This window comes from Bos taurus, chromosome 26, assembly GCF_002263795.3.
Source record: "Bos taurus isolate L1 Dominette 01449 registration number 42190680 breed Hereford chromosome 26, ARS-UCD2.0, whole genome shotgun sequence".
Classification (NCBI taxonomy): Eukaryota; Metazoa; Chordata; class Mammalia; order Artiodactyla; family Bovidae; genus Bos; species Bos taurus.
The window spans coordinates 14004860-14032665 of NC_037353.1; the positions used below are offsets into that span (position 1 = coordinate 14004860).

General features: G+C 38.0%; 1 protein-coding gene across 1 annotated transcript in view; it reads left to right on the forward strand.

The window, feature by feature from the left end:
- The first annotated feature begins 944 nt into the window (after positions 1-944).
- Positions 945-27806, forward strand: part of KIF11 (kinesin family member 11) — a 45365-nt gene continuing 18503 nt past the window's right edge. Inside the window, 15 exon segments of the mRNA NM_001192185.1 lie at positions 945-1044; positions 7547-7679; positions 7896-7993; positions 8081-8159; positions 9239-9424; positions 9552-9676; positions 12213-12303; positions 12879-13121; positions 14418-14513; positions 20522-20610; positions 22079-22166; positions 22912-23100; positions 24036-24243; positions 25560-25732; positions 27674-27799. Of these exon segments, the coding sequence (NP_001179114.1) occupies positions 968-1044; positions 7547-7679; positions 7896-7993; positions 8081-8159; positions 9239-9424; positions 9552-9676; positions 12213-12303; positions 12879-13121; positions 14418-14513; positions 20522-20610; positions 22079-22166; positions 22912-23100; positions 24036-24243; positions 25560-25732; positions 27674-27799 (2001 nt within the window). The 5' untranslated portion in view covers positions 945-967.

Here is a 27806-nt window from a genome sequence, read left to right on the forward strand (position 1 = left end):
GGGCGTTTGCGCAACCTCCTTGAGATGCCTGCCGGGATGCTGCGCCACGTAGATTGAGCCTGCAACAGCTACTGCAGGACAGTGGTTGGAAAACGCAAATCTGACCTTGCTTTCTTGCTTGGAATCATTTGGCGAGGACGAGTTCTCATCAATCAAAGAATAAATTCATAGTCCTAAAGTAACATTCAGTGTCTTTTCGAACCCGGGTCTCCTGCATTGTAGGCAGACGCTTTACCATCTGAGCTACCAGGGAAGCCCTTTTTAGTCTTAACATTTCCTAATTATTCTTCAAGACGATTCTGGACGCTTCCTCCGAGAAAGGGCTTGCTTTGGACCTCTCTTTTCTGTGCTTCCACAGCACAGTCTTACAATTCTCTAATTTCATTTACAATAACCGCTAGGTTTCCCCAGCGCTTACAGGGTCTTTCTAGTCTGAACTATTTACCCTCACCAGTGAGACAGTTGCTATCAGTCCCATTCTGCAGATGAGGAAACTCTGGCCTAGAGACGTTTTGTAATTTGAGCAAGACCACGTCGACGTGTGACACTACTCACGGGGAGTCTCCCACAAGACTACACGTTCCAGGGTGGCACCTTCGGACCAGCTATTTACTTTCCCGCGGGCCACGCCCCAGGGGCGGGGGTCTGGTGACGACACCGCGTCCCATGGTGCTTTGCGCCCCAGCGCTGCCATTGGCCCGGCCGGTCGGCTCCTTTTTCAAATTGAGGCGCCGAGTCGTTGCTCGGTTTCCTGGGCTTCGGGCGGAGACTAGGTTTGTGATTCCAAGGCTCGGACTGGTGCGGGGCAGACGGCGCGGCCAGTCACGGTGGCCGTGACTGGTGGGTAGCAGTTTCCGCGGGCACGCCAGCACCCGGCAGGGGAGGAGGGCACCTAGGTCCGCGCCGGCCGCCGAGCCGCTCCACGCCCCACGGCGAGTCCGTGACCCGGCCTTCTTAGGGGACAGTCATGGCGTCTCAGCCGAATTCATCTGCGAAGAAGAAAGATGAAAAGGGGAAGAACATCCAGGTGGTGGTGCGATGCAGGTAGGGCGAGCTTGCAGGGTTTCGAGCCCTGGGCTTTGCTGCCGGGCTCCTTCCTGCGCGGGCCGAGAAGAGGGATTTTGTTGGCTATTTTCTGAAGGAACCAGACCTTCCTGTTTCTTAGTTTCCTGCGTTCTGTTCGAGAAAATGACACCAGGTCACTATGAGGAGTAAATTAGTATTTTGTTTTGTTTTTTCCAGAAGAAAGGATATTTGTATCTGAGTTTATAGTTTAAACTGCTATTGAGGAGAAGTTCGTCGCTGTTCTTTAGTGAAATGTGTTTTTTTTTTAAAAATACTGTCGACAAAGATTTAGGTGTCATTCTGTATGCCACTCCTTGCAGTTGATCAGTTTGGAAACGACTGCACACCTACTAAACAAATGTTTTAGCACTTATGTTGTTATTATCATCCTGTCCATCATCTCTAAAAAAGTAATCATTTACCTCTTCACTTTGTTCTAGAAGTAATATTTTCTTAATCCTTAGTAAAAAAATAAACATCTTTGTTTTTAAAATTGAAGTTGTAGAATGAGTTTATGTTTTAAAAAATCAAGGAGACAACTAAAGTTGTGCTACATTTTCCAGTGGGTGGGTGAAGGTGTTCAGCTCTCTCCTGATTAGTTTATGCATCATTTCCCAGAAGGAAATGGCAACGCACTCCAGTATTCTTGCCTGGAGAATCCCATGGACGGAGGAGCCTGGTAGGCTACAGTCCATGGGGTCGCAAAGAGTCGGACATGACTGAGCGACTTCACTTCATCACTTCAGGAGAGGAAGAACATACTTGTACAATCTATTGCTTAACCAAATATTGGATTGATTTGGCTTTTTAGACACCCTACACAGTTTGCTGGTATATGTGTATTTTGTGTGTCTATTTTTGTTGCTGTGATATTAAAAACTCTACCAACTCTCAGAAACTATTTTGTAAATCCAAACGTATTCTAAAATTAAAAGGTTATTTTAAAAGTGTATTAACAGACTTTCTTAGGTTATTGCCCACACAGCTTTGGTAGCTTGAGTTGTATGTATCAAAGGTAATAGCTAACTCTAAAGTAGGTGCCTGACAAGACACTTGGTGGTAACCCAAAGTCTAGCCAATTACCAATTGCATTCTCGGGCCTCTGTTAATAGTTACTTGTCTTGAAGATTAAAAAAACCAGCCCATATTCCAATACAAATTTTTATATGATTTGGATCATTTAATTAAGTCAGGCAGTATTACCTTTTCTATGTGGCTTTATTTTCTTTAATATCATTTTTATTGTGAGTTAAAAAATAGGTCAGACCTATAAAAAAATATAACGAATATAACAAGCATCTTTGTTTAGAAACAGAAGAATCATTACAGCTAGAATCCCACTGTATCCCTCCACATCCCTTTCTTCTACCTTAAGAGTTGAACATTATCCTGAATTTCATGTTTATTACCTCCATACATTTAAAGCCTTAACTTAAAAGAGATTTATTTTATTGTTAATGAAAAGTGCTTAGTGTCCAATGTTTACAATAACTTCAGTATAAAGAGATGTTTTTCTCTTCAAATTAGCCTTTTCTTTTTCAAATAGCCCTCCTACTGCAAAGATTTCTGTTCTTGGTGTGGTGGTGGTGTGTGTGTGCTCAATTGTGTCCGAATCTTTGTGACTCCATTGTCTGTAGCCTACCAGGCTCTGCTTTTCATGGGATTTCCAAGGCTAGAATACTGGAGTAGGTTGCCATTTCCTTCTCCAGGGGATCTTCCTGACCCAGAGATTGAACCTGTGTCTCTGCCGTCTTTTACCACTGCTCCACCTAGGAAGCCCAACGTGTCCTTCAGTTCAGTTCAGTTCAGTCGCTCAGTCGTGTCTGACTCTTTGCGACCCCATGAATTGCAGCACGCCAGGCCTCCCTGTCTATCACCAACTCCCGGAGTTCACTGAGACTCACCTCCATCGAGTCAGTGATGCCATCCAGCCATCTCATCCTCTGTCGTCCCCTTTTCCTCCTGCCCCCAATCCCTCCCAGCATCAGAGTCTTTTCCAATGAGTCAACTTTTCGCATGAGGTGGCCAAAGGACTGGAGTTTCAGCTTTAGCATCATTCCTTCCAAAGAAATCCCAGGGCTGATCTCTTTCAGAATGGACTGGTTGGATCTCCTTGCAATCCAAGGGAATCTCAAGAGTCTTCTCCAACACCACAGTTCAAAAGCATCAATTTTTTGGTGCTCAGCTGTCTTCACAGTCCAACTCTCACATCCATACATGACTACTGGAAAAACCATAGCCTTGACTAGACGGACCTTTGTTGGCAAAGTAATGTCTCTGCTTTTGAATATGCTATCTAGGTTGTTCATAACTTTCCTTCCAAGGAGTAAGCGTCTTTTAATTTCATGGCTGCAGTCACCATCTACAGTGATTTTGGAGCCCCCAAAAATAAAGTCTGACACTGTTTCCACTGTTTCCCCATCTATTTCCCATGAAGTGGTGGGACCAGATGCCATGATCCTCGTTTTCTGAATGTTGAGCTTTAAGCCAACTTTTTCACTCTCCTCTTTCACCTTCATCAAGAGGCTTTTTAGTTCCTCTTCACTTTCTGCCATAAGGGTGGTGTCATCTGTATATCTGACGTTATTGATATTTCTCCCAGCAATCTTCATTCCAGCTTGTGCTTCTTCCAGCCCAGCGTTTCTCATGATGTACTCTGCATATAAGTTAAATAAGCAGGGTGACAATATACAGCCTTGACGTACTCCTTTTCCTATTTGGAACCAGTCTGTTGTTGCATGTCCAGTTCTAACTGTCGCTTCCTGACCTGCATACAGGTTTCTCAAGAGGCAGGTCAGGTGGTCTGGTATGCTCATCTCTTTTAGAATTTTCCACAGTTTATTGTGATCCACACAGTCAAAGGCTTTGGCATAGTCAATAAAGCAGAAATAGATGTTTTCTGGAACTCTCTTGCTTTTTCCATGATCCAGCGGATGTTGGCAATTTGATCTCTGGTTCCTCTGCCTTTTCTAAAACCAGCTTGAACATCTGGAAGTTCACGGTTCACGTATTGCTGAAGCCTGGCTTGGAGAATTTTGAGCATTACTTTACTAGCGTGTGAGATGAGTGCAATTGTGCAGTCGGTAGTTTGAGCATTCTTTGGCATTGCCTTTCTTTGGGATTGGAATGAAAACTGACCTTTTCCAGTCCTGTGGCCACTGCTGAGTTTTCCAAACTTGCTGGCATATTGAGTGCAGCACTTTCACAGCATCATCTTTCAGGATTTGAAATAGCTCAACTGGAATTTCATCACCTCCACTAGCTTTGTTCATAATGATGCTTCCTAAGGCCCACTTGACTTCACATTCCAGGATATCTGGCTCTAGGTGAGTGATCACACCATCGGGATTATCTGGGTCGTGAAGATCTTTTTTGTACAGTTTTTCTGTGTATTCTTGCCACCTCTTCTTAATCTCTTCTCCTTCTGTTAGATCCATACCATTTCTGTCCTTTATCGAGCCCATGTTTGCATGAAATGTTCCCTTGGGATCTCTAATTCTCTTGAAGAGATCTCTAGTCTTTCCCAATCTGTTGTTTTACTCTATTTCTTTGCGTGTGTCCTTAAACTTTACTAAATAAACAACTTATGCCCTTGAAGGTTATTAAATCTTTTCTCAAAGGGCCCACATAGTAAATATTTTAGGCTTTTCAGATTACATGTGGTTTCTGTCACATAATCTTGTCTGATTTTTTTTTTTTCCCAGTTTTAAACTTTTAATGGCAACAGTTTGTAATAACCTAAGAGATCAGCCTAAGGGGTTCCCTAGTAGCTCAGTTGGTAAAGAATCTGCCTACAATGCAAGAGACCTGGGTTTGATCCCTGGGTCCGGAAGATCCTCTGGAGAAGGAAATGGCAACCCATTCCAGTATTCTTGCCTGGAGAATCTCATGGACAGAGCAGCCTGGCAGGCTATAGTCTATGGGGTCACAAGAGTTGGACACGACTTAGCAACTAAACCACCAAGAGATAGCAAATTTTTAAGAGAGATGACTTCAGTTTTTGATTACAATGAATGCAATCTTTGTGATAACCTAAGAAATCAGCAAAATTTTGAGAGATGACTTCATTTTTTGATTATAATGAATACAATCTTTATGATGTTCTTTACTTGTACAGTAGCTATATGAATATTTATGGAGTGAATGAATGAATTTAGTGGACAGGACTTTTTTTTTAATCTTCAGTCTGTCTTACCATTTTGGTTGTTTGAATTTTAAAATGACTGTAGTGAAAGCATTAGTGTTAGTCGCTTAGTTGTGTATGACTCTTTGCGACTGCATAGACTGTAGCCCGCCAGGCTCCTCTGTTCATGGAAATCTCCAGGGAAGAATACTCGAGTGAGTAGCCATTCCCTTCTTCAGGTTATCTTCCCCACCCAGAAATTGAACCCGGGTCTCCTGCATTGCAGGCAGATTCTTTACTGTCTGGACCACCAGGGAAGGCCAAGTACAATTGATGGTTTTGCTAGTGTCATCAGCAGCAACCTTGCAATTTCTAATTAAAGAAGTCTGGATAGGAAAATAGTTGGTTGACAGTACTTTATTGCAGCTATAAACAGTCCCTAAAGCTCCTTTGTGGGAGCTTTGATAACTTTTAGGAATGTGTGATTTGTGGGAATTTCTACTACTTTGCCCAAATAACTTGAATGGTATTCATTTGGTAACTTAATCACACATCCTGACGAGAGATTAGACCAATTGGAAAAGCTTTAACCACAGGAGAGCAGTTATGGATACTGTGACTTTTGTGCATTGTTAGGTTTCAGTACATTTAACAAATGATAACATGACAAGATATTACTTGGAAGTTACTGAGTTAGATTTCTCAGGATCACAAATGTGGTTTTCATACATGGGGGTGGGGCATGACAGGGACATTGAGGTATCCTTAACATAAACAGCAGTTTGGTTAGTCTAGTGATGAGGGGAAAGATAACTTCCTATTTGGCATTTCCTGTCACAGTATGTGATAATGAATGGGAAAAGTGAACTCAGGGCAAGAGTACCTCTCCCTTTGGCTCAGATTTGTGCTCAGTATCTTACGGATGCTACTCTGTGGACTGTGGTTCTTTTTAGCTTTCCTTTTCGTTCCCCTAGGGATGACATTTATTAAGCAGTGTAGTATAACAGATATTATTAATATTTGAGTGTCTGCTAAGCAGAGTAGTAGATGCTGGGGAAACAGTAAATTACATAGGACTTGTTTCCCTACATTTTGAGGTTGGTACTATTACCAACCTTTTAATTTTCAAATGAGGAGACAGGCACAAAGGGCTCCATTGCCCAGGCAGACTGGATGAAGAGTCCTCATTCTACTGAAATGCCTAAGGAGGCATTTATCTTATTTTACTTCACATGGAGTCTTTCCCATCACACCTCCTCTATCCTGCTCTGTCCTAATCAAGGCCCCATTAAGTTTCTGCTGTAAGTTCCTACAGCACCTTTTACTTCCCCTTACTAAACATCATCTCTCTTATAATCACTTGTTTTATGTTCCCCACTAGACCTCAGTGTTTTGAGGACAGATTGAATTAACACATGTGAAATACTTGGAACAGTGAGTACCTGGCACGTAGTAAGCGCTCTGTGTATTAGTCATTATTTTAATATATTTTTAATTTTGTGCCACTTATCCCTTGGCAGGTTAATATTTTGGATGCAAATTTGGCATGTTCTTTCTAATACATCATAACCTAACTTGGCCGGATTCTAGGAACATTGGAAATAGAATTCTGAAAAATAAGTTTCACCTTTTTTACAAATTAATTCTCTTAGCATCTACTCCAAGAAACTGTCAGAATTGTATATATCTTTCAAAACTTTTTAAACTAATTTTATTTCTGGCAATTGAAACCCTTAAAATTCTGCTGTCTGCTTTAGCAGTGTCGTTTAGGCCCCATTTAATCTCTGTCACCAACAGTGTGGTTAAAACTTCCCATTGTTCTTGTCTGAGATATTAACAAAAATGTCATCAGTAACCTGATAACTAAGAGTTCTTAATTCTTAAGTGAACTTAACTTACAAAACAGACTCACAGACTTAGAGAACAAACTTAGGGTTGCTGGGGAGAAGGGATAGTTCGGGAGTTGGGGATTGACATGGACTCACTGCTATATTTAAAATGGATAAGCACAAGAACATAGAACTCTGCTTACTGTTAAGTGGCAGCCTGGATAGGAGAGGAGTTTGGGGGAGAATGGATACATTTATATGTATGGCTGTGGAGAAGGCGATGGCACCCCACTCCAGTACTCTTGCCTGGAAAATCCCATGGATGGAGGAGCCTGGTGGGCTGCCGTCTATAGGGTCACATAGAGTCGGACACGACTGAAGCGACTTAGCAGCCTATGTATGGCTGAGTCCCTTAGCTGTTGACCTGAAACTATAACAACAGTTTTAATTGGTTATATATACCCCAATACAAAATAAAAAGTTTTTAAAAAAAGAGTTCTTGAATAACCTTGTATGTTTCATTTTACAGACCATTTAATTTGGCAGAGCGGAAAGCTAATGCCCATTCGGTAGTAGAATGTGATCATGTGCGGAAAGAAGTTAGTGTTCGAACTGGAGGACTGGCGGACAAAAGCTCAAGGAAAACATACACTTTTGATATGGTACTTACTTCCTAAAGTGCTGCTACTTCTTATTATCCACTAATGTAAAATTATCCTAGTATGTATATTTTCTGTAGGTTCTGGTGTAGTTAGAAATTGCAGTTGATCCTTTGAGTTGTCAAATGGTTTCTAGTGGGCTGGATAAGTTAATATATTAAATTAAGGTAATTTTGAAGTTTTTTTTTTTTTAAGAAATGCCTTTTGTTTTTTGGCTAGGTTTTTGGAGCAAATACTAAACAAATTGATGTTTACCGAAGTGTTGTTTGTCCAATTCTGGATGAAGTTATTATGGGCTATAATTGCACTATTTTTGCGTGAGTTAAACACTTTTCAAATTGATGAAAAGTTTTAGATGCATGTAATCATTTTTTTTTGTTTAACACTTCTGTTAATTTTGACAGATATGGCCAAACCGGCACTGGAAAAACCTTTACAATGGAAGGTGAAAGGTCCCCTAATGAAGAGTATACTTGGGAGGAGGTATTTATTGTTTATATCAGACTTTTGTCTCTAAAGTGGCTCAAGTGCAGCAGAATAAAACTTGGTTGGATGCCTCTGTCTGAAATAGATCAGAATACCATGTCAAACATGAATTTAGGATAAACTACTAGTATAATGATATTAAAGTATATGTAATGGCTTCTGTTTAAGAAACATAAAGTCTTACTGGGAGAGAGGAGCAATACATATGGTACAGTTAGATGATGAGAGAAGTGTCTCTTTGGGACAGAGAGTTGGAGCAGACTATTGTGGGAAAGTGGAATGTGAGTAGGACTTGAAGAGGAAGGCTTTGCAGTGAGGGAGTGAGTCTTGTAAAGTTAGCACAACCATGGGAGCAGTATGGTACTTTATTAATGATGACTTTGAGTATAAAATTAAGATCACTGTATTGCTGAAGATTATAGAAAGCACATAGTACATTTCACAAAGAAATGTGTTTAAACCTAAATGAGTTTAATGACTAATATTTTCCAAATTACCAACATTTAGGTAGATCCTTTCTTCTAGTGGTTGGGGCATTAACTTACTTTATGCATGGGTAATAGTGTTATGGAATTGTAATCATAGAAAATATGGACTAGGCTTAAAGCACAGTTTCAAAATTTAGAGTCATAAGTTTTTTTAAGGATAATTAGACATTTGAGAAACAACTTTGTTTTATGTCGGAATTAGGGAATACTGTTAGATGAGCCACTTTTCTGATTAAAAGAATGGTTCTGTGTTCTCATGAGAAAAATTGGAGAGGATGATTGAACTTGGCTTTATAAGGAACTTGATTCAGTTGGTTTCTGTATAATGCTCAGGCATGAAATAGCTGACTGGAATGACAGATTTGTGGAAGGTGTAAGGAAGAATAATTGCTATTGAACAGATTGTTGTAAATGGCTTGTAAATGATTTGGCTTCTCTAACATTAGGTTAGTTTTTTGATTTTTTTTTAAAACCTGTTTTGACATATTTATGTTTAAATATACTATAAAAGAGGCCCTTGTTATATGTGTGTTTTAACTATTGCAGTAAATGGTATTCTTTAAGTCTTTATTAATATTATAATTTCAGGATCCTTTAGCTGGTATAATTCCACGTACTCTTCATCAAATTTTTGAGAAACTTACTGATAACGGTACTGAATTTTCAGTGAAAGTGTCGCTGTTGGAAATCTATAATGAAGAGCTCTTTGATCTCCTTAATCCATCTTCTGATGTTTCTGAGAGACTGCAGATGTTTGATGATCCCCGTAACAAGGTAACTTGAGTCTTTGACAATGAAATGTCTCCAAATGTTAATGTGTGATATTTTGAGAAATATATATATATATATGTTTTTTTTCTTTTTAACCAATTTAATGGGTGCTCTTCTGATATTTGGTCAGAGGGGAGTGATAATCAAAGGTTTAGAGGAAATCACAGTACACAACAAGGATGAAGTCTATCAAATTTTGGAGAAGGGGGCAGCAAAAAGGACAACTGCAGCAACTCTGATGAACGCCTACTCTAGGTAAGAAAGCCCTTGTTTCCCCCTCTGCTCCATTTTGTTTTCAAGAAGAATATCCAGACTTGGGAAATCACATTGGGGCGTGTCAAGTATGTGAGCCACACAGCTAGATCGTGTGCTGGATTGCTTGCCTTAGCGATTGGCTTGAGGTTTATAAGGAGAGCACCAGTGTTGGGAGAATGTTGAAAGGAGGACAAAGACAAGTTAAACTTGAGCAGAATTATTGTTTTTTTAAGTAGAAGATTTCTTTTCCCAAATGAAATTATACATGGGAGCCCTGATTAAAATGTGGCTGGGGTAGTTGATTTGGCAGTGGGATACTCAGGGGCTTACTTCTTCAGCCTTCAGGAGATTTGCCCTGAGTACTTTTCTGGAGCCCCTAAGGATACTTAGAATACAGTTTGAAAATCCCTTTTTTGAGTAAAGATTAGAAGAAAACCAAATGGCCTGTTTTTTTCCCCCCCAGCTTAATCAAGGTATAAATGACAAAATTTTATATATTTAGGTTGTACAACATGACTTCTTTCTTCTCAAATGGCTTCACTTTAATGTAGGAAGACACATAATCACTAATAGAATACACATGATCACTAATACAGGTTTTCAAGGGGAGAAAGAGGCATATTTGATAGTATCCCTTATGAGATGAATCCCAGACTCTACAAATGCACTTTACCAAATCAGAGGTGATTTTTTTTTTTTTTTTCCCTCATCTTTGAAGGAAATATCAGAATGTAATTGAAAGAGTTGTAGATTAGGAGTTAGGTATTTGTGCAGTTAACTAAATATGTTACCTTAGGTAGTTAAACTTACTTGAATATCATTTTCCCTGAACTGCAAAATGACTTTGAGGTCTTGCTCTCTTATAGTTGCTCTCTTATAGTCGGACATTTCTACAATATGCTATAACAATTATAATTGTAGCTCTATATAAATATGTGTGTATTTAAAGAAAGAAGAAAAATAGCATAACATGAAAGTAATCAGTATCATGGAATTATGGGTTATTTTATAATTTAAATTAAATTTCCTGTAATAGCTTTCCATTAAAAATGGAATTATAAACAAATCATAGAATGAAGTTTCCACTTGAATTAAATGTTTGCTTTATAACTTCATTTGATTTAGACTTTGGAAGAAGGAATTTAAGAAATTTTCTTTCTCTAAATACTTTTCTCTGAAATATAAAATTCCCATTATTCTGTAAATTTGAATAATTTAAAATTTCCTAATTTTCACTGAAGACTGCAGGAAAGATATCTTCTTATCAATGTATGTGATAAAGAAAAGAAACATGATTCAGTTTTCCAAAATCAGAATTGACTTTTATGCTTAATAGCATTAGTCCTATTATCTTAAATTCAGTTCAGTTCAGTTCAGTTGCTCAGTCGTGTCCAACTCTTTGCGACCCCATGAATCGCAGCACTCCAGGCCTCCCTGTCCATCACCAACTCCCAGAGCTTACTCAAACTCATGTCCACTGAGTTGGTGATGCCATCCAGCCATCTCATCCTCTGTCGTCCCCTTCTCCTCCTGCCCCCAATCCCTCCCAGCATCAGGGTCTTTTCCAATGAGTCAACTCTTCACATGAGGTGGCCAAAGTATTGGAATTTCAGCTTCAGCATCAGTCCCTCCAATGAACACCCAGGACTGATCTCCTGGGCAAATAATGGTAGGAAAACATGAGATTAATTTTATAATTCAAATCTATAGTTTATATTTTTCCCTCTGTCCCTCCCTTTTTCTGTTATTTAAAATAACTTAAATAATTTTGTAAAAATGATACTTATAAAATTTTCCAAGTCACATGAAAAGTACAAATGAGAAAATTAGAAATTACCATATTCCAACCATCAATGACATTAACAAACATAATGTTCTTCATCAGATATTGATACAGAAAGGAATGCTGTCTTTGGTTGTCTGTATTGTTTTTTATATCACTAAGATAAAAGTTGAGTGTCAGTATACAGCTTAAGAAGGACTTTGGAAAACCTTGTAGTCTAGCAGTGATTGCTTGTGGTGTTTCAGTGAACACTGCTATTTACTGTTTGTGCTGTTCAGAGGAAGGACCTACCTGTCTCTGGTGACCTTCTTAAGGCAGAGCAATGTACTTTTAGGACAGTTGACACTGAGGGGGAGTGATCTGGTGGCTTGCCTGATGCTGTTTGAGTTTAAGGTAATGATATTTCAAGTGGTTCTTAGATCAGTTGCAAGCCATCTCTTCTGACATACCAGGCAGCTGTTCAAACATTATTCCACATCCAGCTTTCAGAGGTGCCTGAGGATTCTAAGTCATTTAAGCTGTTTTCAGGTAGCTTATTATTGGTTTCCTCTATGCAGGCAGCAGGAGGAAGAAAGCCAAAACCTAGCATCATTCTATCTATCTACTGTCTTCCAAAATCTTACTGATATCCTGTCTGATACTATCTTTCTCTACCCTGGTGGATTTAGATCTTTCTTTGCTGTTTTCATTATGTTACAGAAAGAAATAATGTTTTGCATTATAATGATTGGGCAACTTGGTCTTGTTTTCTAGTCGATCCCACTCAGTTTTCTCTGTTACAATACATATGAAAGAAACTACAGTTGATGGAGAGGAGCTTGTTAAAATTGGAAAGTTGAACTTGGTAAGCATCAACTGTAATACCACTGTTCATTCTATCAGGTTTTTTTTTTTTTTGTAGTTTTATTGAGGTATAACTGACAAATAAAATTATGTATTTAAAATGTACAATGTAGCAAGATATCCTTTCTCATGCTGAATAATATTCGAGTGTGTGTGTGTGTGTGTGTGTGTGCGTGTGCATGCACATCATGTCACATCTTTATTCATTCGTCAGTGGGTACCTAGGCTATTTCCATACCTTGTTATCATTAACAGTGCAGTGAACGTGGGAGTGCAGACATTTCTTTGAGAGAATGATTTTCATTTTCTTTGCATACATACCCAGAAGTGGGATTGCTAGGTCAAATGGTAGTTCTATTCCACTGTTTCTTCTTTATCACCTCATAGAGCAGTTTGAAAATTGTGTATTTAGAGACAGTACTTTTGTAGTCACTGGGTTATTGGTTTTGTAGTGGGTTGTTACTTATAGAAAATTATTTTACTGGCTATTTAATATCTTTATGTACAATATGAGAATGAAAGTCTTCTATTCCAAATCCATAGACTGAGGACTTATTTTTATTTTTAAAATTCAAGGTTGATCTTGCAGGCAGTGAGAACATTGGCCGTTCTGGAGCAGTTGACAAGAGAGCTCGGGAAGCTGGAAATATCAATCAGTCCCTGTTGACTCTGGGAAGGGTTATTACTGCTCTTGTAGAAAGAACACCTCATGTTCCTTATCGAGAATCTAAACTGACTAGAATCCTCCAGGACTCTCTTGGGGGACGTACAAGAACATCTATCATTGCAACAGTTTCTCCTGCATCTCTCAATCTGGAGGTAAGGTCTTAACTATCACTTTTTTTGGCTGTGCTGCGTGGTTTGTGGGATCTTCGTTTTCAACAAGGGGTTGAACCTGGGCCCTCAGCAGTGAAAATTTGGAGTCCTAAACACTAGACTGCCAGAGAATTCCCTAACTATCATGTGTAATATTTTTAAGAGTTCACTAATTAGCTTCATTCATTCTATACTACAGTAAAAATAATCTAGACATTGTATGTGGTGGACACATGGAGGAGAACACCACTGAAAAATTGTCTTTCTCCTTCCTGGCAGTTTTCAATCTTAAAAAGCTAGTTACTTAGTTGTATTTTTCCCGTCTTCAAAGATAATTGCTGTGGTCATTAACAGTGGATGGTTTAATTGAGGCCTTAGAAGTGGGTTAAGCGAATACTGGTGCTTTAGAGGCTGCTTAGAGATCACTAAAAATGGGGCTGGATGTGGGGGTACAGGTAGGAAAACCAAAAGAAACAACAAAGATGGTAAAATCTACTTTAATTTTACTGGATTATCCTCTTTAAATGGAATTAGAAAAACTTTTATAAAGTCTCTTAATTCCTCTTTCATTTTAAAAACTATTTTTGTTGAGAAATGATTTGTATACTATAAAATTCATCCATTGAAAGTATATAATTAGGTGATTGTACTATATTCATTGAGCTATGCAACTGTCACCAAAATCTAAACATTTTTATCCTAGAAGGAAACTCTGTAACCTATTAGCAGTCACTCCCCATCAGTTTCCATTTCTAGCCCTAGGTCACTATTAATCTACTTTCTTTCATCTATGCCTTTGCGTATTCTGAATATTTTATATAAATGGAATCACACAATAAGTGTTCTTTTGTGACTGGCTTCTTTCACTTAGCATAATGTTTTCAATGTTCATGTTGCAGCATCAGAACTCATTCCTTTTTGTGGGTGAATAATATGGATATAGGACATTTTGTTTATTCATCAGTTGATGAAATTCATTGAGGTTTTTTTTTTAATAGAGCTTAAGACTAAAGCAAAAAATTATTAGATTAAATTATAGTAAAGTTAAAGACCCTGAACCTTGAGGAGTAAAAAATAAGGATGTTTTAAACAGTCCTCTGTCTTATTTATTTACTTAATTGGAGTATAGTTGCTTCAAGAACATTCCTTGTTTTTAAAGGTTGGGTATAGTAGTATTACTGGGTAAATGTTTATATTAGATATAACCAAAAATTATTATGTTATTGTATCGTACATTTTAGGTAACAGAACTACTTTATTCTCATATCTTCAGTAATTGGCCTTTTCTTTTCATCACAGGAAACTCTGAGTACACTGGAATATGCTCATAGAGCAAAGAACATACTCAATAAGCCTGAGGTTAACCAGAAACTCACCAAGAAAGCTCTGATAAAGGTAATTGTGAATTTTAATGGAGTAATATAAATTTGTTTGACAAATGTGAAAATGAGGAACTGAAATAGATAATTGTTTTTAAAAATTTATTAAATTGCCTTTGATAAGGCTTTTCATTTAATGGGTTGAATTAAATGCCCTGTGTGTTAAAATGCTTTTTCTAATACTAATAGATGACCTTACAAGCTCTATCCAGTCAGTAAAATTTAAGTGTATAATGGTACTTCAGTGCAGTTTTAATTAGCATTTCCTTAATAGTGATAGTCAGCATCTTTTCACATGCTTATCATCCATATGTATATCTCGTTTGTGAAATATCTATTTAAATTGCCAGTTTTTAATTGGGTTGTCTTTTTATGAAGTTGTAAAGGATTGTTCATATTTTATACATACTATCCTTTATGAAATAATTTGTAAATATTTCCTCCCAATCTGGCTTGTCTTTTCCTTTTATTGGTAGTGGGTTTTTTTTTTTGTTTCTATTGAGACAACTATAGATTCACATGCAGTTGAAAGAAGTAATACAGAATACAGAGAGATCCTTTATACATTTTATCAAACTATACAGTAAAATCACTGTAGGGACACCGTTAATAGCAATTCATTGGTCTTATTCCTCAATTTTCCTGGTAATCATGTGTGTGTGTTTAGTTAGTTCTATACAGTTTTGTTATGTGTAGGTTCATGGAGCCACTACCACAGTCAAGGTCCTGAACAGTCCCATCTCAGCAAGGATTCCTCATTGCCCTTTTATAATCACTTCCTTCCCACTCTGACCTCACACCCTGATCTTTGTTATCCAATGATCTGTTCTCTTTCTAAACCTTTGTCATTTTAAGAGTGTTATTGAATGGAATCATGCAGTATGTAAACTTTGGGGATTGCTTTTATCACTCATAATTCTCTGGAGGTTAACCTGAGTGGTGCATATCAATAGATCTTTACTTTTTAATGCTGAGGAATATTCCTTGGTATGTATATACCACCCGCCTGCAGTGCAGAAGACCCCAGTTCAATTCATGGGTCAGGAAGGTCCCCTGGAGAAGGAATAGGCTACCTACTCCAGTATTCTTGGGCTTCCCTGGTGGCTCAGACTAAAGAATTCACCTGAAATGTGGGAGACCTGGGTTCGATACCTGGGTTGGGAAGATCCCCTGGAGGAGGGCATGGCAACCTACTCCAGTATTCTTGCCTGGAGAATCCCCAAGGACAGAGGAGCCTGGTGGGCTACAGTCCATGGGGTAGCAAAGAGTCAGACACAACTGAGCGACTAAGCACAGCACAGCACGGCACATGTATACACCACACATAGTTTGTTGTCAGATTCACCTGTGAGAGACATAGGGGCTGATTTCAGTTTTTCACGGTTGAAAATAAAACTGCTTTGATCATATTTGTTAATAGTAATTTGTGTACATGTAAATTTTCATTTTTCTGAGATAATTGCCCAAGAGTATAATTGTTGTGTTGTATGGTAATTGAATATAAGTTTTCTTTTTTTTTTTTTTTTTAAGGAACTGCCAAGTTGTTTTCCAAAATAGCTGGGCTTTCTATTCTGTTGCATTGATTTATGTCTGTCCCTCACTAATAACACAGCTTTAATTACTGTAGCTTTATAATAACTCTTGGAATCAGACTGTTTAAAAGGAAGCTTATATGAGCAAACCTTTCTTGATAAACGGTGTCAAAATTGTCAGGATCTGAGAAACACTACAGTGATTTTTATATTCATTATTTTTTAAAGGGATTTGATTTAGGTCATACCTGAATGGTCTAGTGGTTTTCCCTACTTTCGTCGATTTAAGTCTGAATTTGGCAATAAGGAGTTCATGGTCTGAGCCACAGTCAGCTCCTGGTCTTGTTTTTGCTGACTGTATAGAACTTCTTCATCTTTGGCTGCAAAGAATATAATCAATCTGATTTCGGTGTTGACCATCTGGTGATGTCCATGTATAGAGTCTTCTCTTGTGTTATTTGAAGAGGGTGTTTGTTATGACCAATGCATTTTCTTGGCAAAACTCTATTAGTCTTTGCCCTGCTTCATTCCGTATTCCAAGGCCAAATTTGCCTGTTACTCCAGGTGTTTCTTGACTTCCTACTTTTGCATTCCAGTCCCCTATAATGAAAAGGACATCTTTTTTGGGTGTTAGTTCTAAAAGGTCTTGTAAGTCTTCATAGAACCGTTCAACTTCAGCTTCTTCAGTGTTACTGGTTGGGGCATAGACTTGGATTACTGTGATATTGAATGGTTTGCCTTGGAGACGAACAGAGATTATTCTGTCGTTTTTGAGATTGCATCCAAGTACTGCATTTTGGACTCTTGTTGACTATGATGGCCACTCCATTTCATCTGAGGGATTCCTGCCCGCAGTAGTACATATAATGGTCATCTGAGTTTATTTCACCCATTCCAGTCCATTTCAGTTTGCTGATTCCTAGAATGTTGACATTCACTCTTGGCATCTCCTGTTTGACCACTTCCAATTTGCCTTGATTCATGGACCTGACATTCCAGGTTCCTATGCAATATTGCTCTTTACAGCATCGGACCTTGCTTCTATCACCAGTCACATCCACAGCTGGGTATTGTTTTTGCTTTGGCTCCATCCCTTCATTCTTTCTGGAGTTATTTCTCCACTGATCTCCAGTAGCATATTGGGTACCTACTGACCTGGGGAGTTTCTCTTTCAGTATCCTATCATTTTGCCTTTTCATACTGTTCATGGGGTTCTCAAGGCAAGAATACTGAAGTGGTTTGCCATTCCCTTCTCCAGTGGACCACATTCTGTCAGATCTCTCCACCATGACCTGCCCATCTTGGGTCGCCCCACAGGCATGGCTTAGTTTCATTGAGTTAGACAAGGCTGTGGTCCTAGTGTGATTAGATTGACTAGTTTTCTGTGAGTATGGTTTAAGGGCCTAGATCTAGATAGATCTGATAGAGTGCCTGATGAGCTATTGCATGAGGTTCATGACAGACAGGGATCAAGACCATCCCCATGGAAAAGAAATGCAAAAAAGCTAAATGGCTGTCTGGGGAGGCCTTACAAATAGCTGTGAAAAGAAGAGAAGCGAAAAGCAAAGGAGAAAAGGAAAGATATAAACATCTGAATGCAGAGTTCCAAAGAACAGCAAGAAGAGATAAGAAAGCCTTCTTCAGCGATCAATGCAAAGAAATAGAAGAAAACAACAGAATGGGAAAGACTAGAGATCTCTTCAAGAAAATCAGAGATACCAAAGGAACATTTCATGCACAGATGGGCTCGATAAAGGACAGAAATGGTATGAACATAACAGAAGCAGAAGATATTAAGATGAGATGGCAAGAATACACAGAAGAACTGTACGAAAAAGATCTTCACGACCCAGATAATCACGATGGTATAATCACTGACCTAGAGCCAGACATCCTGGAATGTGAAGTCAAGTGGGCCTTAGAAAGCATCACTACGAACAAAGCTAGTGGAGGTGATGGCATTCCAATTGAGCTATTCCAAATCCTGAAAGATGATGCTGTGAAAGTGCTGCACTCAGTATGCCAGCAAATTTGGAAAACTCAACAGTGGCCACAGGACTGGAAAAGGTCAGTTTTCATTCCAATCCCAAAGAAAGGCAATGCCAAAGAATGCTCAAATTACCGCACAATTGCACTCGTCTCACACGCTAGTAAAGGAGTGCTCAAAATTCTCCAAGCCAGGCTTCAGCAATATGTGAACCGTGAACTTCCTGATGTTCAAGCTGGTTTTAGAAAAGGCAGAGGAACCAGAGATCAAATTGCCAACATCCGCTGGATCATGGAAAAAGCAAGCGAATTCCAGAAAAACATCTATTTCTGCTTTATTGACTATACCAAAGCCTTTGACTGTGTGGATCACAATAAACTGTGGAAAATTCTTCAAGAGATGGGAATACCAGATCACCTGACCTGCCTCTTGAGAAATTTGTATGCAGGTCAGGAAGCAACAGTTAGAACTGGACATGGAACAACAGACTGGTTCCAAATAGGAAAAGGAGTACGTCAAGGCTGTATTTTGTCACCCTGTTTATTTAACCTATATGCAGAGTACATCATGAGAAATACTGGACTGGAAGAAACACAAGCTGGAATCAAGATTTCTGGGAGAAATATCAATAACCTCAGATATGCAGATGACACCACCCTTATGGCAGAAAGTGAAGAGGAACTACAAAGCCTCTTGATAAAGGTGAAAGTGGAGAGTGAAAAAGTTGGCTTAAGGCTCAACATTCAGAAAACGAAGATCATGGCATCCAGTCCCATCACTTCATGGGAAATAGATGGGGAAACGGTGGAAACAGTGTCAGACTTTATTTTTCTGGGCTCCAAAATCACTGCAGATGGTGACTGCACCATGAAATTAAAAGACGCTTACTCCTTGGAAGGAAAGTTATGAACAACCTATGTAGTATATTAAAAAGAAGACCTTTGCCAACAAAGGTTCGTCTAGTCAAGGCTATGGTTTTTCCAGTGGTCGTGTATGGATGTGAGAGTTGGACTGTGAAGAAGGCTGAGCACCGAAGAATTGATGCTTTTGAACTGTGGTATTGGAGAAGACTCTCGAGAGTCCCTTGGACTGCAAGGATATCCAACCAGTCCATTCTAAAGGAGATCAGCCCTGGGATTTCTTTGGAAGGAATGATGCTAAGGCTGAAACTCCAGTACTTTGGCTACCTCATGTGAAGAGTTGACCCATTGGAAAAGACTCTGATGTTGGGAGGGATTAGGGGCAAGAGGAGAAGGGGACGACAGAGGATGAGATGGCTGGATGGCATCAATGACTCGATGGACGTGAGTCTGGTGAACTCCGGGAGTTGGTGATGGACAGGGAGGCCTGGCGTGCTGCGATTCATGGGGTCGCAAAGAGTCGGACACGACTGAGTGACTGATCCGATCTGATCTGATTTTTTAAAGGCCATACTATTTTATAAGCATTCATTTTATTTTAGACACTTTAATTTTTGAACCCTGTTGCTATTATTAAATCTAAAAATATTTAACAGTAATTTATTATGATAAAATATTTAATCATTGTTTAAAATTCCCGTTGTTTCAGTGTAGACTTTTAATATTTTGTTTTAGGATCCAAATAAGGTTTGCCATAAATTAGTAGTTGGATTTTGAGGCTTGATAGAGTCAGGTTTTATCTTATTTATATGTTTTTGGCCAAAATACTTGATAAGTGGTGGTATATTCTCCCACTTGGAAGCACATAATATCTGGGTCTTTCCCTTTTTTTGGTAAGGGATTCATTATATTGAAATGACCTGATCCACTAGTTCTTCTTTAAGGGTTGCAAAATAATAATAATTTTCGAATTGTTATTCCTTAGTTGACTGCTGGACTAACTCTCTAAAGAGGAATATTCCCTCAGCTCCCCAAGGCTATATTTCTTATAGGAAAGACAGGACAAATGCTTGATTCATTTCCTTTGACAGTTTGGAGAATAATGGATTGGTTTCCCAACTTTCTTAACATCATTATAAACTCATGGATTTAGAATATTTGTGCTAACAATTGTAGTTAACAACCTCACTGACATTCAAATTGTTCCTTCTCTGGCCATTGGGTACCCTTTCAGTGGGTTCTTTAGTCTTTTTTGTTGGCCTAAGCTTCCTTCGCTTCCTTCCTATTTTGTTTTACAAGATGTTCCAGGTTCATCTTGAATGTTTCTTGCCCCAATCCTGGAGTCAGACACTTCCCTAAGAAACCCTGGTTCCTTTTAGTGTGAAATGAGATTTGGAGACCAACCTGGCTACTGGGGGTTATTTTTTCTTCAGAAGCCTGTATTTTTATAATGAATGAAAGCTATTGACTTTATTCTAACCATATTAATATTGAATGAAAAGTAAGATTGTGACTTTTTAATCACATACTTTTATGCTTTAAAAAAGATAAGAGGGCTAACTTTGTTTTATTTATTATAAATCTTCCCCAAACTGAATGAAAAAAAAGTGAAGTGCTAAACTGACACAACATTCTTCTTTCATAGGAATATACAGAAGAGATAGAGCGTCTGAAACGGGATCTTGCTGCAGCTCGTGAAAAAAATGGAGTGTACATTTCTGAAGAAAATTTTAGGTAAGCCCTTGGTTATGGAAATTAATTTCTAAGAATGTACAGCATAGGGAGTATAGTCAGTAGTATTGTACTGTTATTGTGGTGATCATTTTGTAATGTATGAGTATCAAATCACTATGTTGTACACCCAAAAATAATGTAATATTATAAGTCAATTATACGTCAATTAAAAATTATTTATCTAAACTATATCATTCATTTAATAACAATGTTGCATTCCTCTTGTACATTTAATGTAGAAAAGTATTTCAAATAGCTCATCTACTTTGAAGAGCTATTTCCAATAAAGAACTGATGTATGATATAGTTAACAAAAGACTGTTAGAATGAACTCTCTTCTTATACCCCCTCAACTTTATCTTTTCCTTTAATCAATATCTCTAGCAAATAGTTTGAGGAAATCTGCATTCTTAAAATTCTTTGTCATTTAAGCACAATGTGGAATAGAAAATGGTTGGTAGTTATGAAGGAACTAGAGGAATGCAAACGATAGCACTCGCTTCTGACACTTGCTAATCTCAAGAAATCAGAGGCTCATTAAAGCAGACCAGAATTGTCTGGTGCAAAATGTCAGTAGTGCTAAAGCTGAGAAGCTGTGCTCTAGAGAAGAATCCGGAGAAGGCAGTGGCAACCCACTCCAGTACTCCTTCCTGGAAAATCCCATGGACAGAGGAGTCTGGGGGATTACAGTCCATGGGGTCGCGAAGAGTCGGACACGACTGAGCGACTTCCCTTTCACTTTTCACTTTCATACACTGGAGAAGGAATTGGCAACCCACTCCAATATTCTTGCCTGGAGAATCCCAGGGACAGAGGAACCTGGTGGGCTGCCGCCTATGGGGTTGCAGAGTCGGACACGACTGATGTGACTTAGCAGCAGCAGCAGAGAAGAATCGTTTATCTCATGAGGACTTTTGTGGTGGAGTGATAGTGGTATGTGTGTTGGGGCGTGTATTGGGGTCTGTGTGCTGGGGGCGGGAGGTTTAATTGCTCTGTATACATAGCTTTAGTTTTCCAGGTTTTAGCCCCTTCCCTTCCTCCTGTGAGACCTGACGTTTTCACACCACAAGCCTCTTCAGGATTCTGCCTGTCTGGTTTATTATTCTTCATGTTCCTGATTATAGACACCTGGTATCCCCTACCTCTGCTTTATGTGGGTTATTGTCCTCTGTCACCTTTGTAGCTTCTCAAATTTTATATCCATACATGGTTTTTTCCCCTGTAACTGGTAGGGATTCTCAGTTTCAAAATGGAGAAAACAAGAAAAACAGTCTGTTTATAAACCTAAGACAAAGAATATATTTGTTTTTTGCACTTTGTATCTATTGCTTATTGATACTTAGGCATCATATCATGATAGTGATAAATAGTAGAGATGATATGTAACTGCCTCAGTTGTGTTAGAGTAAATTTTATAGGCATTAGGAAACAATATTCACTGTTAAAATCCTGTTAAATTTTATTTTAGAGCTATGAGTGGAAAACTAACTGTTCAAGAGGAACAAATTGTAGAATTGGTTGAAAAAATCGCTGCTGTTGAGGAAGAGCTAAATAGGGTAAGCATTCAAAACTGTATTGACTGTCATGTAAAAAGCAAATATTAAAAGGCACTATAAGAATGTGAGGCACCTGATATTTTTTCTTTAAGATTTTTTTTCTTGCTGACCTCTAAACTAAAATTAAGTTGTATCACAGTTTTTTTTATCATTAATGATAATGAAGAAGTGAGTCTTTTTTGAGGAAGTTATTCAATTTGACACATACTAATGCAGCATTTTAAGAAATTAAATGAATTGTATAATTTAATATGAAAGTTGTATAGTGAATGCTGAGACATTTTCATCAACATGTTTATCAGATGACAAAAGGCAGATGTTGGGAGAAGCCAGATGTTAAATAACTAAGGTTGAAAGACCTGACCCTTCAGTGCCACCCTCACACTGGCAGTGTTGAAAGGAATCTGAAGAATTAACACCATTTCATTAGACCTGTTACTTATTTGTGTTTGGTTGGCTGTGCCCCACGACTTGCGGAATCTTAATTCCCTGACCAGGTATCAAACCTGTGCCCATAGCACTGGACACGCAGAGTCCTAACTACGGAACCACCAGTACTAGTAGTAGTTATAGGAAGAAACCAGTTACTATGTGAAGTGCTCTAACCTGCCTGGTAACTTGTTACAACTTTTATATGGAAATAATTTGTTTGGTTCTTTTAGTATTATAAACTAGCCCGGTGTGTCAACGACCAGTTCGGCATTTTTAAATTCTAAAACAAAAATGTTTCATGTGTTATATGTAGGTTACAGAATTGTTTATGGATAGTAAAAATGAACTTAACCAGTGCAAATCTGACCTGCAAAGTAAGACACAGGAACTTGAAACCACTCAAAGACAGTTGCAGGAAACTAAATTACAGCTTGTTGAAGAAGAATATATCACCTCGGCTTTGGAAAGTACTGAGGAGAGACTTCATAATGCTGCCAACCGGGTTTGTCTTTTATTTTTATTTGAAGTCGAGTTAAAGAAGTTAACTTTCTTAGCATAAGAAAGTTAGAAAGCATAAGAAAGCATAGAAGTAACTTTCTTAGCATAAGCTAAGAAATTGTGAAATTCTGTGTATTCACTCCAAATGATACTTCTGTCCATTTAAGAAACATTATTTTACTATTTCGTCTAGATTTTCTTCACTGGAGATGCTTATTTAAGAAAAATCTATTCCTTAAGTTTTGAAAATAGAACCTGACTTTAATATATTTTGTGAATGTTTAGAATGTAGTACTGCTTTACCTGTGGTCATGGTTGAAACTAGTCATCAAGAATTTAGTATCTTCTAATGATGGGCGATGTTGAAAATACTCACTTTTTTATTAGGTGTATCCTTCAGAAATTAGTAACACATGAAAGTGAAAGTCACTCAATCATGTCCAGCTCTTTGTGACCCCATGGACTGTACAGTCCATGGAATTCTCCGGGCCAGAATACTGGAGTGGGTAGCCTTTTCCTTCTGCAGGGGATCTTTCCAACACAAGGATCGAACCCAGGTCTCCCACATTGCAGGCAGATTCTTTACCAACTGAGCCACAAGGGAAGCCCAATAATACTGGAGTGGGTAGCCTATCCCTTCTCCAGCGGATCTTCCTGACCCAGCAATTGAACCAGGGTCTCCTGCCTTAATAACACATATTGGGGAAACATTTGTGAGGGAGCATAATTATTAAAATTGATTGGCAAAGTCAGTTGTCCTTGTCTAGATGCCTAGTGGAGGAGAAATAAACATTGGCATGAATTTAAAATTTTCTTCTGATACTATATATAAAATTTACTAGTTCTTTTTAGAAGTCTTTAATGAAGCACAGATATTTTCATTAGATTGCTTTTGTCATATCCATCTTATCAACACTTATTTTTAAAAATCATATATAGTTGCTTAACACAGTTGAAGAAACTACAAAAGATGTATTTGGTCTCCATTCTAAACTGGATCGTAAGAAGGCAGTTGATCAGCATAACGCAGAAGCTCAAGATGTTTTTGGCCAAAACTTGAATAGTCTATTTAATAACATGGAAGAATTAATTAAGGATGGCAGCATGAAACAAAAGGCCATGCTAGAAGTTCATAAGACCTTGTTTGGTAAGTACAAACATTTCTTTTTTTCTTTTAATTGAAAGATAGTTGCTTTAAAGAATTTTGTTGGTTTCTGCCAAACATCAACATGAATGAGCCATCATTTCAGTTCAGTCACTCAGTCGTGTCCAACTCTTTGCGACCCCATGAATTGCAGCACGCCAGGCCTCCCTGTCTATCACCAACTCCCGGAGTTCACTCAAACTCACATCCATCGAGTCCGGGATGCCATCCAGCCATCTCATCCTCTGTCCCCTTTCCTCCTGCCCCTAATCCCTCTGAGTATCAGCGTCTTTTCCAGTGAGTTAGCTCTTCGCATGAGGTGGCCAAAGTACTGGAGTTTCAGCTTGAGCATCATTCCTTCCAAAGAACACCCAGGACCGATCTCCTTTAGAATGGATGGTTGGATCTCCTTGCAGTCCAAGGGACTCTCAAGAGTCTTCTCCAACACCACAGTTCAAAAGCATCAATTCTTCGGCCCTCAGCTTTCTTCACAGTCCGACTTTCACATCCATACATGACCACTGGAAAAACCATAGCCTTGACTAGACAGACCTTGGTATACATATATTCCCTTCCTCTTGAACCTCCCTCCCATCTCCCTCCCCATTCCACCCTTCTAGGTTGTTGCAGAGCACCTGTTTGAGTTCCCTGAGTCATATAGCAAATTCCCATTGGCTATCTATTTTTACATATGGTAATATTTTTCATGTTACTCTCCATACATCTCACCCTCTCCTTCCTCCCCCAACCCATGTCCATAAGTCTGTTCTCTACATCTGTGTCTCCTTTGCTGCCCTGCAAATAATTCATCAGTACCATCTTTAGTTCAAGCATTTCTTATTTCAGTCTTACTGTGTTTAGTGTGAGACTAATTTCAAAACTGATATTAAAGTATTATTTTCACTATAGAAAATTTTGAAGATGCAGACATGAAAAATTTTAAAGGTCACTTAGAGTCTAGTCACTCTAGCTAACCACTAAAAAATTTATTTATTGATTTCTAGTTTCTCTTCTTTAACCTTTTTTATCTTCAGTAATACTGTGTATTACTTTTAGTTACAGATTAATTTTTAGATTATTCTGACTCTTACACTAGTTACAGTTTCAGGTCTGATACACTTACAGATGTGCCAAGTGCTTCCTGAATACTATAGAACATAATTTATGTTTAATATAATTCCATGCTTATGTAGTGAGTCAATTATTTTAAGCTTATTTGTTATAAATTTCCACAACAGGGGTATAAATTTTGCCAAGATTGTATTTATGTTTAAATATATTCTTGTCCAGATTTACATCTTTTTTTCTTTTTGGTGTAGGTAACCTGCTGACTTCCAGTGTCTCTGCATTAGACTCTATTACTACAACAGCACTTGGATCTCTCTCATCGATTCCAGAAAATGTGTCTACACTTGTTTCTCAGATTTCTAATATGATATTGAAAGAACAGTCGTTAGCAGCAGAAAGTAAAACTGTACTTCAGGGATTAATTGTTAGTAAATCTTTTATTACATTTGATAAGTCTCTAAAAACAATGTTAACTGCTCTTCTTTCATCTTTTTTTTTTTTAAAATCATTTATTTATTTTAATTTGGCTGCACTGGGTCTTAGTTGCTGCATGTGGGATCTAGCTCCTTGTCCAGGGATCGAACCCAGGCCCCCTGCATTGGGAGCCCAGAGTCTTAGCCACTGGACCACCAGGGAAGTCCCTCTTCTTTCATCTTAAGCTTTACTAGACACAGTGGTAAACAGATTACTTTAATAGAGTAGGTTTATATTTTTAAAGACAGGTCTCTTCACTGTTTTTTTCCTCCCAGAAAGATTAATTTCCAGTAGCATATATATAACCTTCAAAACTTTTTTCACTTATATTCTGTAACATAGAGTGAGGAGTTCATATGCCTTTTAAAAGAGTTGTAGGTTTAGCTTCACATGAATTCAGGGGACCTATGACTTGTTAGCTGGCTCAGAAATTGGTCAGTTATCCTTTTCTTAAGGGTCCTGGAATAGTCATGCTAATGTTACACTGATCCAACCTGAAGGGTATATTAAGTAGTGAATTTTAAAACTACAGAAATACAGAAAAACGTGTAAGAAAAATGACTTATAGAATTTGGGGAACATATATAACAATTTATATATTGTTATAAAACAATTTGTGGGGTCCAGTATGTGTAATCAAGTCCTTCTGGCCTGTAACTGTGAGGCTTTTTCCCATAATTCTCTAGAAGCCAGTCATCTAATTATACAATGTTGTTTACCTTCTCCACACTTGATTTCTTTATACCCTTCATTTTGTAATTGTATCATTTGTCTAGGAAGTTCTTGGCCATATAACTTACTTTGGTTTTTCCCTCTGTATAGGTTCTCTGCCTCCCTTTTTGAGTTTAACAATATTTGTTGAACATTTTCCAAGTAAATACTGCTCATGTTGGCCAACATCTGCCTAAATTCAGTGCTTGCATGACATTATTAGGTAGATTTCTTTAGTCACCCAAATTTGACAAAGTTAAAAGATGCTCACTGGCACTTAGTTTTTGGGATTTTTTTTTTAATTGGAGTATAATTGCTTTACAATGTTCTGTTAGTTTCTGCTGTATGAAAATTGATTCACTCACTAAATAAATGGTAGTCTCTGTTTATTGATGTCTTCCTACCAAGTTATAAGCAAGCTTGAGTCTGAATAGGTGATTGCTGTTCCCACAGAATGAGTTGAAATTAGTATGATAGCTCTTCTTTCCAAAGAAAACCAGTACTCTTTTAAGCATTTACTAATTATTTCGTTATAGTTCTTCATCCTTGCCCTAGTAATAGGAGCTTAGTTCAGAATTTTTTTCTTCGTTTTATAAAAATTTCCAATCTACAATACTTTCTAACTTTTGTATATACCTTGACAAGAACCAGAACCATGACAAGTTCTTATCCAATAGAATGTAAGTCACCAGTTCTTCAAACTTAAATGCCTCCAACCCAAAGCCTACTTTTCAAGGCTATGTGGTTTCAGCCCTTTTGACTTAGTAACCTAAAGTTGTTTGAAATTTATTTCTTTGAAATAAAATTGTAGGTGTTTTTTTCCTTTCTTTGGTTGCATTGCTGAAATTTTATCAAATGACTGTCATTTTCCCCTCTTCTGAATTCTTCTGACTTATGTTACAGTAGAGTATTAAGAATTTATTGTACATAAAGTGACCATTTCTTAATTCCTATATGCAGGATTAAGTGATTTATGATGAATATAAACTCTAGTAGGCTCTATAGGCTATAAAAAAGAGAACGTGTTTAAACTATTTTAAAAAAAGAGAATGGACACTTAGGATTTTAATATACAAGTGTTTAGTTAACAGGGTATTTAAGATATTATCATTTAACTATCCAGATTTATGGAAGTGAAAATATCCTTTTTAAAGAGTTGTGTGTGTATTTTTCAAACCAGAACGTACTTAAGACTGAGCTCCTCAGTTCACTGGGAACAGTTTTATCCCCCACTGTGGCATCTATACTGGAAATCAATAGTCAACTGGAGAATATTTTCAAGACTTTATCGATTGTGGCTAATAAGGTAATAA